Below are 19,009 nucleotides of genomic sequence, written 5' to 3'. Positions count from 1 at the left end.
AACAAAACAGTTTCATTTCTACCCGTGCATTATCTGGCCAGGTATTTGAAAGGCAGGAGCACAGGAGCCGCGGAGGACACAAAATGGAGGACGGACAGACAAGCAAGCTTGAAGCTCCAAGTCTTATGTCCTACAAAGAAGCTACAGAGAGGTGGACAAGGGACCAGGAGGTCTGTTGGAACTTGAAGGACTTGGCATCACAAGCTAAGCTGTGGGTTGGAGGTTGGGATGACTGGGGTGACTTGGGGATATGAACGCAACCCGAGGGAGGGCTGACTGACACAAGGCCAATCTGGGACTCTGTTACTCACTGTTTCAGATCGTGATGTCTGCTACTACTGCGGGGGCTGGAGTAGAGAGAGCACATCTCCGTTTAACAAAGAAAAAGACTTCAGGGCCAATCATTCACTGATAGAGCTAATAGGAATGTCTGTCCTTGTAAAGACATGACAGCTCCTCCACTATCCTACACAGTCTCCTTCCATTTGAAACAACTCATTTTTGAGTTTGTATTTATCACATGCTTCGTAAACAACATTTAAATATGGTAAATTACTTCACATACTCTGCCACTATGAACACGTTGACAGCAGCTGGACAGAAGAACCAATAAGCATGTGTGCAAATTGTTGGCCAAGCAGCCAAACCAATCTGCACCTGTGTGAATTTTGATGGACAGGCAGCAGAGCAAATCATTTGCTTATATCAGGCTACAGCAGCCAATCCCATGCTGGGTTACCTGATTATAGTGTTCCTTTCACGGTGGGCGATGCGGGCGTTGTCGGTGAAGAGGATAGTGTGGTAGGGCAACACCGGATCACAGGTGGGCAGGATGCCCCGCGCCGCCTGGCTCACGCTGTCCAAGACGCCGTTATAAACCAAGAGGTCATCGACTAACAGCTACACAAAGGAAGACACAAAGGAAGACACAAGGAAGGCTAACAGGCGTCCATTACGCTACCCACAGGAGACTGTGGGAAGCATAGTGGAGGAACTCTCGTGTCTTTTCAAGGACAGACGTTCCTATTGGTTCTAACAGTAAGTCATTCATTTATTCGCTTTGATTTTCACCCAGAAAGTTAAACAGACAACATATTATTGTTTAAGAAGAGTTTATAGTAATAATAATAATAGTACTTTATTAGTCCATTGTTGTCAGAAATGATTCTTATTCTGCTCTGTTCCCAAGTCCTAAATCCTGGGTCTCACTGATGGACATGGTCAGTGTTACCGTACTAAGGAGGAGAGAGAGAACAGAAGACTGACTTACCCCAAACTCCTTTACCCCCCTCTGTGGTGTCTTGGAGTAGTTCCACAGTTTGATCATGGACACGGTCACCGGCTGGTCAAATATGAGATACACGCGATTCACCAGTCCGGGGAGCACCGGTGCTAGCCACATGTGTCTGCCATCATGAGTGCCATCTACCAGCTTATCTGGAGTCCTCACATCACCGTTCACACTGTCCAGGACATTCACACTGTCTGGGAACGCAGCAATATCTAGGAGAAGCACTGTTAAAGAATGGACTCAGCCAATTTGTGTTGACTACTATGGCTTTACTCCTGCCGTTTCTATTTCCTCCACTAGAGGACCCCCTTTAATGGTTTCAGGGTATATTTTATGTTTGGGATTTCACCAAACTTGGTCCCGGTTTGGGTTCCTACTTTATGGCCAAGCTGCAAAATCAAAATTGCCTATATTGTAGACATTTATGAAAAAAAAAAATGGAGAAAAAAAATCTCTTTTTGGTGTTCATTTAAGGTTAAGGTTAAGCGTGAGATTATCAGTGTGGTTAAGGCTAGGCCTAAAATCAGAATTTAAGAAGATAAATTGTAGAACTAGGCAGGGTTTTTGACTTTGCAAGTTGGCCAGATAGTGATGACAGTACAGGGACAGCAAGCTTTCGTTCCACCCTAGCACTAAACAAACCGGATTCAACTAATCAGGTGTTTTAATGCTGGGCTTTAACAAAACCTTATACACCCTGTGGATTTCCAGGACCAGGGTTGGTGACCAGTCTCAGGCCAGACTCGAGGTATCACGCTAGCTACCCTACATGACCAAAAGTATGTGGACACCTGAATGGACTTGCTTCCATTCAGCCATAAGAGCGTTAGTGAGGTCGGACACTGATGTTGGGCGATTAGGCCTGACTCGCAGTCTGCGTTCCAATTCATCCCAAAGGTGTTCGTTGGAGTTGTGGTCAGGGCTCTGTACAGGCAAGTCAAGTTCTTCCACACCGATCTCAACAAATAATTTCTGTATGGGCCTCGCGCTGTCCATGAGGGCATTGTAACACTGAAACAGGAAAGGGCCTTCCCCAAATTGTTGCCACAAAGTTGGAAGCACAGAATCGTCTAGAATGTCATTGTATGCTGCATCATTAAGATTTCCCTTCACTGGAACTAAGGGGCCTAGCCCGAACCATGAAAAACAACGCCAGACCATTATTCCTTATCCACCAAACTTTACAGTTGACACTATCCATTGGGGCAGGTAGCGTTACCCTGGCATCCTCCAAACCCAGACAGATTTGTCCGTCGGACTGTCAGATGGTGAAGCGTGATTTATCACTCCAGAGAACGCGTTTCCACTGCTCCATAGTCCAATGGCGGCGATCTTTACACCACTGCAGCGGACGCTTGGCATTGCGCATGGTGATTTTAGGATTATGTGCGGCTGCTTGGCCATGGAAACCCATTTCATGAAGCTCCCGACGAACAGTTCTTGTGCTGACGTTGCTTCCAGAGGCAGTTTGGAACTCGGTAGTGAGTGTTGCAACCGAGGACAGACGGTTTTTAAGTGCTTCTGCACACGGTGTTCCCGTTCTGTGTGCTTGTGTGGCCTACCACTTTGCGGCTGAGCCGCTGTTACTCCTAGACCTTTCCACTTCACAGCACCAAGGCAGAAATTTAACGAACTGACTTGTTGGAAAGGTGGCATCCTATGACGGTGCCCCGTTGAATGTCACAGAGGTCTTCAGTAAGGCCATTCTACTACCAATGTTTGTCTGTGGAGATTGCATGGCTGTGTGCTCGATTTTATATACCTGTCAGAAACGGGTGTGGCTGAAATAGCCAAATCCACTAATTTGAAGGGGTGTCCACATACTTTTGTATATAGTGAAGCTCAGCCAGTCAGGTCTAGTGAGACTAGCGACCTATATATATATATGTGTGTGTGTGTGTGTGTGTGTGTGTGTGTGTGTGTGTGTGTGTGTGTGGTGTTTACATTGTAGGTAGGATACTGTTGTCACTGAGGGGGATCTTCTCGCCGTTCTGGTCATAGAACTCCAGGCCATTCATACCGATGTAGTAGGGGTCACCCCAGGTGGTCAGCAGCTGCAGCTGGAAGATGACTGGTGGGTCAAGGGTTAAGGAAGAGAGACGTGGAGCCATGTACACACTCAGGACTTTGGCAGTCAACAAGTAATTTAGTGATTGTCCAGATCACAGTATCCCAGCAGGCAAAACTGGTTGGAATGACATTTACGAAAAGCGAAACAATAATAATATATATTTGTCAATTTTATCCACTATAAGGTGATTTATTTATTGTTGGGGTCAATTCTATCCACTGGTCGCATTATTTCTACATGTCCATGTAAGGGGACTATGTAAGGTGACATGTTATGTTAGTAAAGGCATACTGTATTCTGTGGGACTATTTCTTGTGAGCAGCAGGAGAAAGGATACATCCACAAGGCATGATGGGGGCCTCGTAGTCCATGCTGGCATGCTCCTGTCTTTTGGAACCAGCTCTGAAAACCACACAAGACACAAACCTTAAGATTATATCTCATATTTTATAGCAGTAGCGTAGTTGAGAATATGAAATAGGCCGTGGCTACGGAAACAGAGTTTTCGCCCACGCCCGACCCGCTCCTCCAGGAAACGTATTTTTTAAAGGTAAGGATCCGGATCACGTTCTGCCCATGTGTTATTTTATGCACACATTGGTTTTTCTAACGTAGCTGCTGCTCCCCCCCCCCTTCACGTTTCGTGATGATGATGATGAAGCCGATATCTCTGCCTCGTATTTCTGAACAGCTGAAGTAAAAACCCGGAGGAGATTTGAACGAACATATATATTATGAAAGTTACAATCTTCTCTGTCAGTCTTTTGTAACAGATATCGCAGTTGCACAAGCAGGACTCAGTCCCTACACTTTGGACACATTTTGTGTCATCCGGTGCCATAGTTGATATCGTGGCGAGAGTACTACTACTAGACTGCCTGTCTGTGTTGTGCTTATGTATGCAATACTGACGACAAAGTTTGTACAAACATGTCCATAATGTATTGTGTATAAAACATGAAAATAGCTGAGTCGAGAGCTTCAAGTTCCTTGGTGTCCACATCACCAACAAACTATCAGGGACCAAACATACTAAGACAACCTTTTCCCCCTCAGGAGACTGAAAAGATTTGGCATGGGTCACCAGATCCTCAAAAGGTTCGACAGCTGCACCATCGAGAGCATCCTGAACGGTTGCATAACCTCCTGGTATGGCAAATGGAATTGGAAAAAAAAGTCATTGAGTTAATAATGCTGCATACAAACATGGTGTATTTTTTGCTTTCTTGAGTAAGGCAACTCCAAAATGCAGGTGTTTCAGCCTAGCTCAGTGCTTTCTGTGATAGAGGGGCAGCCAGCGGAACATACAGAGCATAGGGGTTGGTAATGTTCTCTAGTTGCGCTGTGATTGGCTCAGTGTTCTGTCACTCAAGGGAACACTATGTAACCGCAAAATCAACGCAGAGAGCTCGAGAATTCAAGCCCCTTGGGTGCTGCCATAGATTTACATTAGAAGTGCCCACCCAAGAAGGCTCAAGGTCATTGGCCACAGATAAAATGACGTCAAATCACGTTATATCTACAGTAGCTTTGAATGGACTGATCATGTCAACATCATACTTTCAAAATCTTAGCTAGCACGCTCTACAAGCAGTCATCATCATGAATCAAATCGACAATCTACTGGCAAATCCTTTTCAATCCTTGTCATATGAAGAAAAACTATAGATAAAACGTATTGGTGCTCACCGGCCATTGGACATAAACATTACACAACAAGTTGGAAATGCAAATTCAATAATGAGTGGTTTGAAAGGAATCAGTGGCTAACTGCAAGCTTTGCAAAGCAATCACTAGCCTGCAATTCAGTGGAGAGGGTGTGTGGTCCAAGTCTGGGTTTAAGGGTCAATTTTGCAATCTTAAAAGGATAAACATTCACATGAAACACCATGGGCCAGAAAAGGTTGAATACATTGGCCAGGCTATCAATCCAGCATGACTTATTCTGTGTTCAAAAGAACTGGAAACTCTTCAGTGAGTTCAAGACAACTGGGAACTCTGAAAAAAACGACCTCCGACTGGGAAAATACGTTATGAACGGGATTTCCAAGTCTGGAACTAGGGCCTCTTTCTAGAGGTCTGACCTGAAGATCACTGACGTCACGATTCAACCTTGTTTTTTCCCCCCACTTGTCTTGAATGCCCCATAAATCCAGAGAATGCCAGACTTTGATGAAAAAGTTTGATGACAAAATTTGCCGACAAGAAGGACCGCTGCGACATCTTCCTGTTCATGTGAGCGCAGCACAACAAGGTGAGTCCAAAAATTTATTGTATGCTGCTGCATAAATTATGTAATATGCCAGGGAGATATGTAGACTGTAGCTAAGAAAGTAATACTAAGTGTATGTTGTGTAGTAAGAAGTTAATAATGTCTCACCCTAATAATTTTTTGCCTTTCCCCCTCATAACTTAGCCTACTGTTCTGACTTGGTGGTGCACATGTAGGCTGTTTTTGAGAAATGTCATCATTGAATATTGTAGGAGCTTTCATTGTCTGCTTATATGCCTGCCCCCTTTATCTATCCTACGGTTCTGACTTGGTGTACAGGGAGAATACTGTAAGAACGACCCGTGTTCTGAATTCTGTCTCTCCACATTTCAAAAGTGCTGAACAAATAGTTATACTGAAAACGCCCGTCTTAGCGCACTCATTAATGTCGCAATCGAAATTAGGAGTTGCCTCAACCACTCATTGTTTCCTTTATGCCATAGTTTGCACAGCTCAGTTATCAGTAGAAACCACATTTGTTTAAGCAAGTGTGCCATATCAGCTATGTTTTTTTTAAAAGGAACTACATGAGGCTGAATTAAGTTAGTTTTTTTTTGCCCCACCAAGATTTACATGCTAAAATTGCCACTGCACCAGTGACCAGACAAAAGCGATCGAGGAGGGGGGAGTGGCAGCGAAGCACTCACCACAGCAGCTACGTAGGCACCAGAGTGGGCACTCAGCTCCGTAAAAAAAACATCTGTATTTTTAGCCTGGGCAAATTAGGATACAGAAACCCTGTATCTGTAGCCACTCTATATGAATTATCATATGAATTCGTCATACTTTGGATGCATGACTAAGTGTTTGGCACAGTGCAGATAATGGGCAGAATGCTATTTTACGAGACGCTAAAGGCATCAGGACGCTTCAGTCCGGCTGGGCCGAACAGAACGAGTGTGCTTGAATACTCCCTTGAAAGACCTTCGCTTCAAAAACTAGTAAAAAAAAAGTGTCAATAGTACTGTTTGTCCATTTTGAGGCGCCCTAGCCAGTATACACTTCCTCAAAATAGTCTCAAATCATCTATGATAACTCAAGAAATCTGTCAGATATTTTTCAATAAAAATGTTTAAAATGAGTCGTCTCTCGTTGAATGACTACAAAGACTTTATTTTAGAATCTCCACTGTTAACCAATCACAGACGAAGGGGCGTAGACTTCGGCTCCGAACTTCAGCTCGCCTCCAGAGAATTGTTTGTGTGCCCGAACAGCCGAAAAAAACCTCACCGGAGTCCAAAACGAACAAAAACGTCACAAAATGTCATCATAGTATATGCACCAACTCTACCAGACTGTTTTGGCTGGGAAGCTGGCAGACGTCTTAAAACAGACGTCTTACAACAACAGAGCCATTACTTTAAACACCTTCCTATTGGGAGGTGGCCTACAACTAGCCTGGTCCTAGGTCTGTTTATGCTGTTTTGGCATCTCTTTTGGTCATTGGCAAGACAGAAACAAACAGATCTGGGATCAGACTAGCCTACAAGTACTCACTTCAGTGTGTAGGCCAAGTCCTCTGCTGTAGTCTTGCTGTTGACCAGGCCAGTGGTGGGGTTCTGGAGGAAGTCGATGAAGAGAATCTCCTGAGCAAAGTCAAAGTGACAGTTCCCTGGTCCCTTCCTGATGAGGAAGCCCTCTGCTGGAGAGATGAGCCTATTGTCCAGAGACACATGGATCACCTTCACCTAGAGAACACAGGAACAGGAACAATACATGGGTATCTTAACAAAATGTGGATCATGGTTAGAATTGTATTTTTTGTGGGGAATAGGGATTCACCCCTTAAAACAACATTCCCAGTCAATTCAGAGCTATTTAAAAAACCTATGGCAGTTATTGCATATGTTGTATATGCACTCTTATGGGGCATCGCATAGATTTGTACAACTACAACACATTTAACGACAACTCCGAAATACAATGGCAACCTACAGGGCCCAGATATTTCTATTATTTCATTTGACACTTCCACCAGAATACTAAAAAGGCAGGAAGTTCTCCATCGCAGTGATTAAACAAATGACTCTCCCTCACCCCTCTGTAGGAGTCCTCTGGGGTCTTGTTGTAGTTCCAGATACGGAGGCCAGCCACCGTCTGGGCCTGGTCAAAGTTGACTGTCAGGGTGTGGTGCTGGCCACAGAAGAACGGGATCAGCCACATGTGCTGGTCTTCAGTGGTGATGTTGTGGCCGTCAATGAGTCTGGACAGAGGAGAGAGAGACACCTCACTGGTTATGTACATGTCATTCTGCAGCATAACGGACATGAAAACCTAGTATTTATGAGACACTTTGTTATACTTGGGACACTTTAGACTGCTTCCTATCCTTGCAGTATAACTGCTTTAGACTGCTTCCTATCCTTGCAGTATAACTGCTTTAGACTGCTTCCTATCCTTGCAGTATAACTGCTTTAGACTGCTTCCTATCCTTGCAGTATAACTGCTTTAGACTGCTTCCTATCCTTGCAGTATAACTGCTTTAGACTGCTTCCTATCCTTTCTGTGTAAAGTTAACCTTTTTTGTTTTTTGTTTTTACAATGTGCATTTTAGAAAAAATATATATATATTTTTTCAAATACACAATTGTTCCATGCAAGGCTATAGCATGATATCTGAAATACATGATGGTGCATTGCTGCTGCTGCTTCAAACGCCATGTGACATTGTTTACGTTTTTCAGTGGCGGTTTTGTTGTGCACTGTTGTTGCGCCTACAGAGGGGTATACTACAAAGCAGAATCAACTTTGGTAAGCAACCAGAAATTTTTATTTTATTTTATGGCTACTAAAAAAAGCTACACTTAAGGCACTGGCCCGGCAGGGATATCCTTGCACAGTGCACACTGACCAGGTCGCCAGGTGTATGGCGTTTCCTCCGACACATTGGTGCGGCTGGCTTCCGGGATGGATGTGCATTGTGTCAAGAAACAGTGCGGCTTGGTTGGGTTGTGTTTCGGAGGACGCATGGCTCTCGACCTTCACCTGGTTAAAAAAAATCCAGGTTAGCAGACAATATTAACCAGGTGAAATTGTGTCACTTCTTTGCACGCAGAGTCAGGGTATATGCAACAGTTTGGGCCGCCTGGCTCATTGCGAACTAATTTGCCAGAATTTTACGTAATTATGACATAACATTGAAGGTTGTGCAATGTAACAGCAATATTTAGACTTATGGATGTCACCTGTTAGATAAAATACGGAACGGTTCCGTAGTTCACTGAAAGACTAAACCTCTTCTTTTCGAGATGACAGTTTTCAGATTCGACCATATTAATGACCTAAGGCTCGCATTTCTGTGTGTTATTATGTTATAATTAAGTCTATGATTTGATAGAGCAGTCTGACTGAGCGAACATGTTTCATTATTTATTTGAGGCTAAATACATTTTATTGATGTATTATATTAAGTTAAAATAAGTGTTCATTCAGTATTGTTGTAATTGTAATTATTACAAATAAATTGTAAAAATCGTCCGATTAATCGGTATCGGCTTTTTTTGTCCTCCAATAATCGGTATTGAAAGATCATAATCGGTCGACCTCTAGTCTCCTCTGAGGTGGGTACGGAGCACCAGCTGCAGGACGCGGTTATCACCTGCCTCTACCTGACCTGCTGACCTACCAGCCACCCATGAGTGTTTTACTGACTGTCTAAGGTGTGCCTGCTTACCACGGAAGGGAGGACGACCACTGCTATATATCGAAACAAAGCTGTAATAAACATTGACATGATAGACACATAAGAGTTGGAGTCAGATGAATAAAATCCCTTGCAACGCTGTTGTCATTGACAAGTTAACTGGATCACTTTGGCGTTTCATGTCTTAAAATACATCCTCAGAGGGTACGCAGTTAGATCCATCTATATTGTCAGCGTTGTGAGGTCAGACACACACACGCACACACACACACACACACACACACACACACTACTGACTTGTCGAGGGTGCGTGTGTCCTGGCCGTACTCAGGCAGGTCGTTGAGGTCCCGTGGCGAGGCGTCCAACATGGTCAGGTCCAGAGGCAGGCTGTCCCCCTCCTTCCCCACCACCTCTAACCCCGTCAGGCCCACGTAGTGGGAGTCCCCCCATGTCATACTCAACTCTATCCTAAGGCCTGGAGAGAGGGACGGTGGAGAGAGAGAGAGGAGAGTCAGCGTGGAACAAGCTGAGCTAGCTATATTTTACAGACATAAAAAGACAGTACTGTGTGTAAAATGTGTGAAATGATCATGAATAACACTAAATTTAGAAGAGAGCACTCACACTTTCCATTGTACATTCCAGGGATCTGCTCCAGGGTCTCAGACTGACCAACAGTAGGGTTCAGATGGAGGTTTAACTGAAAAATGGCAGTGAATAGAAATCAGAAATGTTAGTGTTGGCTGGAACAAAACCTGCATGCCCTGGATCAATCAAGGCGTTCCAGGTTTACACTGTATAGTCCAGGTCAGTCCGGTCAAACTCACAGTGAGGTCGTCCTCGGGTCTGAAGCCAGCCTGGGTGAAAGGTCTCTCCTCCCCCTCTCCGTCGGCCGTGCGGGGCCTCTGCAGCTCCTCCTCGTGTCCAACCAGACCCTCGGAACCCTTTGCCTCCCCGCAGAACGTCTCGTCGTAGCGCGACATGGCCTCCAGGATCTCATCGTCTGTGGTGAACAAGATGGTGTCCCCGAACTGGTCCAGACCTAAGATGAGAGCCGTGGAGGTTAAGGATAGGCATGAATAATCCCTAGTGGAGGTTAAGGATAGGCATGAACAATCCCTAGTGGAGGTAGAATTCAGTATGTTAGAGGCAAACAAATGACACTAAACCAATTTTGTCACAAAACAAATGCTCTAGTTCTATAATCTAATATAATAGTTCTAATGTTCTTGTTATTCCCAGATTGGTGATTTAAATTAATTGTGTGGTCATCCTCACAAGTCAAGCCAGTCCTCCATGAAAGCAATCCAGTTCACCAGGAATACAGACCTTTTTTGAAGGGAATGAACTACACACAGAGGGGTCCTTTCCTGGACACAGATTATGACTAATGGAAGGACAAATTGAATTGCTTTCATGGAGGACTGGCTTGAATTGTGCGGATCACCACACCACTTATTTTCATCATGAGCAAAAGCTATTTTCTACCCAAAATTGCAAAGACAATGTTGTGATCCACTTTATAAATACAAGAGACCAGCAACATTGATAAAAGGGTGTGGCAGTAGAAGAAACAGTGGCATCTAGTGGGCAAAACCTGGTATTTTAACATACATTTATGGGGGGAAATGCAAGCGACTTCAACATATAGTTTCTCTAAACAGGGGAAAAAAATACCACCAAATTTACTGAGAATACATTACACAGTATGAATAAACAATACTCCAAGCCACAGCTTCATACTACTTGTCAAACATAGGGAATTTATGCTGTATACTGGATGTTGGGGTGGGCTTGGTGTGGGGTTGGGGGGTCAGTGGATGGCTTAATCATTGTTAAGAGATTTGGTCCAAATTGGACGTTGGTTACTATATTTATTGAATATTATATGAATCCTATAAATTGAAATGGCCAATGTGGGTGTGATCAATTAGTTGAATTTCTCAGAGTTCAGATGTAATGTTGCAAGAGTGCTTATCTTATCCGAAACCATTTCAGAACAATTTGAGATGGTGGGTGACATAGCTTGCTGAAATGAAATAGAACTACCCATTTGGGTGTCATAGGAGAGAACCTGTCCCTCACTAATGCTCCCCTACCTCCAGACAGAGTCCCTGATGCTTTGGCGATCTCTCCCCTGAAGATGCACCTCCCGTCCAGCAGCATTTCAGCTTCCTTCACCCCCCTGAACGAGTGGATCCTGGACTTGTTGTAGTTCCACACTCTTATCATGGCCACCTGACACGGCCCGGCGAACTCCAAGTAGATCACGTGACTCCTCCCCTGGGTGAAAGGTGCCAACCACAGGTGCATGTCGTCCTGTGTGAGGTTGACACCATCGATCAGGTTGGTGACCACACGCGGGTCCTTTCCGTAGGCAGGCAGCACGTTAATATCAGGCGGGTCGGCGCGGATCCGGGTGGGAAGGAGGGGCTGACCGCTGGAGCTGAAGACTTCGAGACCGTTGAGGCCCACGTAGTGGCGATCGCCCCACGTGGACAAGATGTTAATGACCAGACGTTGACCACGTGGGAGGACCGGAATTTCAAACTCCTCCTCGCGCTCCGGCTCTGCGGAAAGGTCATCCTCTGGGTCATCGCAGAGGCCGCCTTGAGGGGCGGGGGAGGAGAGGTGGGAGGAGTGGGGGACGGGGCTGCAGGAGGAGGCTCCTGGGCCGGAGGAGGGGATTATAGCAATAGTGGCGGCTCTGGAGGAACGCTGGAGGAATTCGTCAAAGATGTCGCCCTCGAAGCTCATGTTGGAGATGCGACCACGCTGGCACTGGTTGAACTTGGTGAGGGAGTCCCAGGACTCCATGAGGGTGTCGTCATGGTCCTGCTGGCTGCGGAGATGGGCCCGGGGGGTACGCTGCTGCCTCCGGTTGCTGCTGCCCGATACTGAACCTGGCTCCTCTGTGGAATCAACACACACACTCTCATGTTACCTCAAAGGCAGTGCAGAGTACATAATAAAAATGTAGTTAAGAGCAATAGGGAAGAAAGCAAGGTAATTTTGGGCTCGTTTTATACATTGTAGTACTACTCTATATAATTTTCAGAGTAGGATTTACACTACTAAAGTTATGGCTCGCAATAAAAATATATATAATTTAATAATGGTTAACATATTTCAGGAGTGTAGAAGATAAAAGTCATGGTAATGTTGATGTGATTTTCACACTGAATAGCCCAGCTCCGACAGCTGGTGTGATGCTAGTCAAAGAGTCTTTAACCCACTTCAGGGTGATATGTCCACAATAGATATTGTCAGAGCCAGCTGGCATGTGCCTTGTGTGTTTCCAGATCGGGGGGGGGACGACGACCCATAACTAGAGGGTCTGGCTGGGAGTCTGTTGTCAGGGAGATAAAGAGAGATTATTATAGGATGTAGATTTGTTGTGATGCAGAAATCTGTCTGCTCTATAATCTTATTTAGGGACAAACAAAGATATGTCTGGTCTGCCGTTGACAAGAACATTGGGAAACTAATGCCAGATCCCGAAGGGGGGGGTCATTAGTGAGTTGCAAAACTAAGGCAAGTAGACAAACAGTCTCCCACTAGAGATCATTCTGTCTCTGACCTTAAGACGGTTAAATGAAATCAAATGAACGTCTGGCCTCTTTCCTGCACAGCCGGTATGCAGAGTAGATAAAAGAGCTGCAAAAGTATGGAAAGGTATGGAATGTCTCACAACAGGTACGAGCACATAGCACACACACTGGGTTAGCTACCTATGGACAGTCCAATGGCTCCATGCTGGTGCTCCACTGCTGGTTTGCTGCTGGTACTACTAGTGTTATTGTGCCTGGCTGCGCTCCTACGTCCACTAACAGGCTGGTCCTGGCGCTGCTGGTCACTCAGCTCCTCCAGAAGGTCACCTCCCAGGTCCAGAGAGTCTGCACTCCCCTGGCCCCCGTTCACCGTCCTCTCCAACCCCTGACACACCCTCCCCGGGTTACAGCCCAGCTCCGGGAGCACCGAGGAGGATTGGGGGAGGGGAGGTTTGGACTCCACAGATTGCTGGGGAACTAGCCAGAGGGGCCTCTCCCTCCCAGCCTCGCAGCCCTCGGGGGCGCTCCGGGCCAGGGGCTGTAGCCACTGGGGAGTCCTGGAGGAGGAAGGCTGGGTGGTGACTGTGCGCTCTGTGGGTTGACCCGACTGCTCCAGCTGCTGTTTCAGAGGGGGGTCGGGGAGGTCCAGTTCCAGTGGGTCCACGTCAAAGGAGTTCTTCTGTAGGGGACGGTGTGTAGGCGTGGGGGCGACGGGGTTGTGCGTTTTATCCTGCAAGTCTATTCTGACCTGGGCTAGCCCCTCAGCGAGAGAGAGTCCGTGGTTGGGGTCACGATGGTGCCCTCCGTTGTTCCCCTCCACGCTCCTGTCATAATGGCGCTGTGGGCTGGCGCCACAGAGACCGTGTCCGGATGCCATGGGGCTGGGAGAGAAAGATTCTGGAACTTGGAGTGCCTGGAGGGCAATGCTGGTGCTATAGTCAAAAACCTGGTTGCCACAGCCCTTGTCCAGCTCGCCTTCGAACACCAGTGTGCTGTTGAGGTAAAGATTCACATGCCGGGCGCCAATGTCCAGGTCCTGAAAAAGAACAGTACGGCTATTTCAGGCTCTACGCAGGGCAATATTAAGTTAATGCATTGATATTGGTAGACCATGTCAGAAAATAAACATTAAAACGAACTCCAAGTCAAATATATTTACATTTTTTTTTTTAAATGCAGAGGTGAAAAGGGAAATGTCAAAGAGCTACTAGAATATTCTAGTTACCATGACATCGCTAGATCAACATTGAAACTGAATGTGATACCGTACTTTTAACCAAGGAGCTTCCTAGTTGTAAGACCCAATGTTCATACATACCTGGGAGAAATTAAGCTAACCTTGCAGACATAGTCAACTGTAAAGCTAACCGTAAGTAGCCTCCGTACCAACACACAGACAGACATAGTGGATGGCTAAAACCAGACTCCAATCTCCCCAATCCCTGCTCATTAAATCAGTGCATCTCCACCCACTGGATCACACTGCATCACACTGCTCCTTACCTCGCAGCTTAAAACACACCACCAGTACCCTAACAACGGACTCAATGAACAGAGACGCTGTTAATATCAACCCATAACATCCATCGTTCCAGACAGAGCGCTGGTTGCCTGGGCTTTGTGCCCCGTCAGTCCCGTTTGTGACAGCAGCAGGGCGGGAGGCAGAAGCAGTAACCCGGGAGTCCCTTCACTAATCCCCCAGGGTTAATCTCTCACTGTTCCACATATGGACTGACTGGCAGCTCACGCAGCAACCGGTTAAACACAACTTCCCTCCCTCCTAAAGCCTGCTGCCAATATGGTGGTCACCCTCTAGAATGACTGGGGCCGGCTGAAGCAAGCTGGATTTATGAGCAACTGTTAACAATTGATGGAGTGCATTTTGGTAACCCCTGAACTAGGACTGGCGTGATGAACCAATCAGAGGCTGCATATGTAAGGGTTGCACACATAGTACGTGCTAACAACTTAAGTACAATTTCTATCAGATTCCATTCGAATCTTCACTAAACGCAACCCTTTTCACTAGAACTGGCAACCTACCGGCAACCTCTATCGCAAAGGCTCGGGCCAAAAGTAGTGCACGACATAAGGAGAAATAGGGTGTCGTTTCATACTCAACCTGTCAGTCTGGTCTCTTACATTGATGCTCTTGTTGTAGTTCCAGATCTTGATCCGGGATATCTGAAAGTCCGGAGAGCGCTCCGTGTTCCTGATGATGAAGTAGAGCTGGACCGGAGGATGGAAAGGACAGGTCCACATATGACGCTCCTTCGTGGTCTGGCGGTCAAAACAACATGGAGAGAAAAGCAGTCCGTTTAAGTCAGAAAATAGATGAATACCTTCCCTTTAAATGACCAGAGATCCAATATAATCTGGCAACACTTTGAAGACCCTCTTCCCAAAGTATAATTCAGAGTCCCAAGCCACGATAGTCCGGCGGCCCATTGTGACATAGCTATTTCTTTTTTATTTTATTTAACCTTGTTTGTAGCTACTGAGACACCGTTCGCGTGGCTCCTCGTACGCGCCTTCTATTCATTTGAACGGGGTCACGGTTGGAGAAATAGCTTGAGCCGCACTGAGAGTTCGGAAAGCATGAAAGGCAACGGTCCAATATTCTAGAACATCTCCGTGTGGACATACACATTTTGGACTATGATCAGCGCTTAAATGGGTATAAAGCGTATTTATAGCACCAATGCAAAATGCTTTGTCATGCACGACATAGCTTATAAACTGTTATTAGCCTGTCTCATGATTCCTTATGTGTTCTAATGCCTTTATAGTGGATTATGAAGAGGGTATCTACTTATAGGAAGTGTCACCAAAAATCCCTCTAAAATGATGCAAGAATAGTAAATGCAATGCACCAAAACCTTTCCAAATAGTTCAATTAGTGTTATCAGAAAGGCTTGGGGGGCAGAGCTCAACTCACCTTAGGTTTCCCGTTGACCAGTGCTCCAAGGTTCCCAGGGTGGTCGGCGTTCCGGATGTCCAGGTCGTGTGGCGACACGTACAGCTTCCTGTTCCCTGGGCCGAAGAACTGCATCTCCGTCAGCCCCACCTGGCCCCTGTTCCCCCAGTTACTCAGGATCTCCATGGTGACGTATACGGTGGGCGGTGCCTCGGCCGAGACGCGCCTCTTCTGCCACCATGACAACAACAGAACTTCACGAGTCGAGTCAAGCCGTCACTTCATACAGTGTATTCTTAGCATCGTAAAAAATAAAATTAGAATGCTGGTAGATCTCTCTTTGTGTGTGTGTGTCTCTTTCGCTCTATGTTTAGCCTCACTGTTTGTCTCACCTAGCTGTTTTACGCTTAGTCATTCCTAGCCCTGGTATTTGATGGAGCGACTCACCGGTGGTTTGCTATTGTCGGTCTTCACTGTCTGAGGGCTGTCAAAGTTTGTGCCTGCCTCCAGTTTCTCCAACGCCTTCAGTAGTCTCTGCTGTTGCCTGGAAGAAAATGATTAGTCATCAATTGTATTGTGTTTTTCACCACATCAATAGTCTTTGACCTTGCTCTTGGTGATCATCTACGGAAATGTACGCACGGTCACTGACAGTTATTGAAGACTCCCTACGGCTCGGTTGACTAAAACCGCTTCAAGGTCAGAGAGGTTAGGTTACCACCGACACGTTTCGGATTGTTAGAGAGCCTCGGTCGGAAGGTATACAGTTACTGGTGCTCCTGCGCCGGCCGTCCAGGACGTACTGCATTACCACACGTTTTCTGTTACTGTACTGCAGAGTCTGTACACGGCGTTCTCATCCCAGCAAGGGAAAGAACATAGTACACAGGCAAGAGGGAGTTAGCGATGCCAGTGTCATTCTAAACGGTCACCAGACAAGACTACATTTGGCCACATCCCGATACCCATACCTCATAGATGGTTTCTTTCTCTGTAGTATGATAGTGTGGACACTATTGGGACATAGCCATTCAATGTTTTTTTCCCTTTGTGATAGTCAAGGGATTAGTATCGACCCAGATATGGACCGCGAGCCCATTCAATGCGGCCTGCGGGTGGTTTGAGTTTAAAAACAAACATCAGTCTACATTAAAAAGGACTCAAACCAAACCGTGTAGAAATTATATTGGACTTACATTTATAAAATCTCTACCCTCTTTCCAGGTCGCTAAGAATCACCAAAACAAAAGTGTGCAATGACACTGGCGTGTAACGTTGCAATACACTACCTGGGACCCATGAGGGTAATTCTCTGCATGGCTCTGGTCACCCCACTGTCATCTTTGTCGTCATCGTCGTCACGCAGCGAGCCGTTCGTCATCTGGTGTCCTCTCCCCTGTGGATTTAGAATGAAGGAGCACAACGGAGTTCGACTTAAGACAGGGCGGTAGCCCAACCAGGTTCAACTAAAGGTCGAAAAGATGAGAAAATAAGAGAGATGGGGATAGGCTAGGATGTAAAACATGAATCATTACAGCAGACAGATTAGAAGAATACAACACAACCAACTAGAGGACCCAAAACAGCACACCCCTGATTGTGCCTACAGATCTAGAATTACATTCTATGGCTGTTATCTATCCTACCGGGGTGCGGCTGAAGGCCCTGGGCTCGGGGCTCTGCAGTGGGCTGTTCTCGATCTGCAGGGCCTGGAGCACCCTGCACGCCGTCTCCTCCGAGTCGCGCTCCTCTTGGGAGGCCTTCCTCGCTGCAGACAAGGGGCGCTCTACGCGACTCCTTGGCCCTGAGAGAGAGAGGGTGGGGGAAGAGAGAGAGAGAAAGAGAGAGGGGGGGCGAGTCACACTCTTGAGGCCTCTTAGTTTTATGAATGACAGGGAAGAACAGAACATACGTTGAGGATCACTGCCATCCCTGCACTCCTTTGAAGAGGGCCTGTCCAGAGTTCTGCTCTTCACCGGCAGAGGCTTGGTGGGGACGTAGGCTTCCATGTTGTCTTTCCTCTTGGCCGACAGCGAACGCTCGATCTTACGGCCTGCAACATAATGGAAGAAACGGTCTACGAAAGGTAAAGGAATAGAGACAACCTGAAGCAAATTCCGGGCTTCATCTCAATAAAATCTCTTAACAGGCGTCTTCTACATGTCTCCTTCCCTTCAACTGCAATGACATCAAACATCTGGATGGGTAAGTGGGCATCCAACATATTGCTTTCACCTATCCTATCATTTAATATCAGTGCAAATGAAGGGTGGGGACCAGGAAAGGAAGCCACTATAGTTGAATGTTAAGATGCATCCCTGGTTGAATAACATTAATATACTGTCATCCGTATTGCTGGGAGTACCTTTAGGAGAGGGCCCAAAGTCCAACACCATGAGCTCTGCAGGGTCGCGAAGGCAGCCTTTGGGCCCAGTTACTCGCGGATGACTCGTGTCAGCAGATGTTTTGTTGGAGGAGGAGGGAGGCAGGCCTAGCTCCTCCAGGCTCTCCGTGCTCTCCTCCCTCTCGATCTGCTCCTCCACCCACTCCTCGTCCGACTCCTCCCCCGCCGACCCCCTTCCGCTCCTCAGCACGCTCACCTCCAGGCTCCGTCGAAGCACCTGATCACCAAAAAAAACACCAAGGGTATGTTCAATTGAGTTGAAATGGAAATGAAACTGGTCTTCTTATCAGACGACCGCGGGCTTTTCCTCCCCAGTTTCAAAAATGTTTTCACCCCGTTTGGGACCAAAATGAAAACTACTCAGCTCTCACCCTCACGCCACTCCACCATATGTAACACAAACAAGGTTAACACTGAGCTATAACGCAGGTTGAAGTGAGAAGAGGAGAAAAAGGAAAGCGAGAAGAGGGAGAGAGAGAGAGAGAAGAGGGCCACGGAGGAGGGAGAGAAAAACAGTTGACATCTCACCTTGACCTCGTCGATGTTGAGTAGAACCCTTTCGCTTTGATATTCAGGCTCCGCCTGGCTACCTCCTCGGCCATCTGCCCTGGAGCCAAACGAACGTGGCACCTTACAGGAGTCTCGCGGGGGGCTACGAGGAGAACGGGGACTCGACCGCTGGAGAGGCACAGGGTGAAGACAGAGCCGAGTGAGATGCAAATCATGCAAACTCAGACTGACTGCTGTATTTGACATATACAGATGCTGACACACACCATCGAAAAATGCTGAAGAACAGTGCACACAACACGCACACACACAGGAATTTTATATCATATAATATATACCATTTAGTAGAC

The 19,009-nt window shown here is 46.5% G+C and overlaps 1 protein-coding gene across 6 annotated transcripts in view; it reads right to left on the bottom strand.

Moving 5' to 3' along the window:
- The window catches only part of katnip (katanin interacting protein), a 28,971-nt gene that overhangs the window by 2,536 nt on the left and 7,426 nt on the right, over nucleotides 1-19,009 (bottom strand). For all 6 annotated transcript variants that reach the window (XM_090202172.1, XM_021565108.3, XM_090202176.1 and 3 more), the window contains 19 exons: nucleotides 18,678-18,827; nucleotides 18,111-18,366; nucleotides 17,658-17,798; nucleotides 17,392-17,549; nucleotides 17,035-17,141; nucleotides 16,193-16,289; nucleotides 15,767-15,976; nucleotides 14,971-15,108; nucleotides 13,009-13,864; nucleotides 11,377-12,189; nucleotides 10,105-10,319; nucleotides 9,902-9,977; nucleotides 9,575-9,752; nucleotides 7,672-7,837; nucleotides 7,132-7,322; nucleotides 3,700-3,764; nucleotides 3,252-3,362; nucleotides 1,271-1,503; nucleotides 740-900 (listed from right to left, as the gene is read on the bottom strand). In XM_090202172.1, the coding sequence (XP_090058298.1) occupies nucleotides 740-900; nucleotides 1,271-1,503; nucleotides 3,252-3,362; nucleotides 3,700-3,764; nucleotides 7,132-7,322; nucleotides 7,672-7,837; nucleotides 9,575-9,752; nucleotides 9,902-9,977; nucleotides 10,105-10,319; nucleotides 11,377-12,189; nucleotides 13,009-13,864; nucleotides 14,971-15,108; nucleotides 15,767-15,976; nucleotides 16,193-16,289; nucleotides 17,035-17,141; nucleotides 17,392-17,549; nucleotides 17,658-17,798; nucleotides 18,111-18,366; nucleotides 18,678-18,827 (4,322 nt within the window). The remainder of the gene's footprint in view (nucleotides 1-739; nucleotides 901-1,270; nucleotides 1,504-3,251; nucleotides 3,363-3,699; nucleotides 3,765-7,131; nucleotides 7,323-7,671; nucleotides 7,838-9,574; nucleotides 9,753-9,901; nucleotides 9,978-10,104; nucleotides 10,320-11,376; nucleotides 12,190-13,008; nucleotides 13,865-14,970; nucleotides 15,109-15,766; nucleotides 15,977-16,192; nucleotides 16,290-17,034; nucleotides 17,142-17,391; nucleotides 17,550-17,657; nucleotides 17,799-18,110; nucleotides 18,367-18,677; nucleotides 18,828-19,009) is intronic.

This window comes from Oncorhynchus mykiss, chromosome 16, assembly GCF_057628025.1.
Source record: "Oncorhynchus mykiss isolate SJ-2025 chromosome 16, ASM5762802v1, whole genome shotgun sequence".
Classification (NCBI taxonomy): domain Eukaryota; kingdom Metazoa; phylum Chordata; class Actinopteri; order Salmoniformes; family Salmonidae; genus Oncorhynchus; species Oncorhynchus mykiss.
The sequence above is the reverse complement of the archived record's forward strand: the minus strand, read 5'-3'. Positions and strand labels throughout refer to the sequence as shown.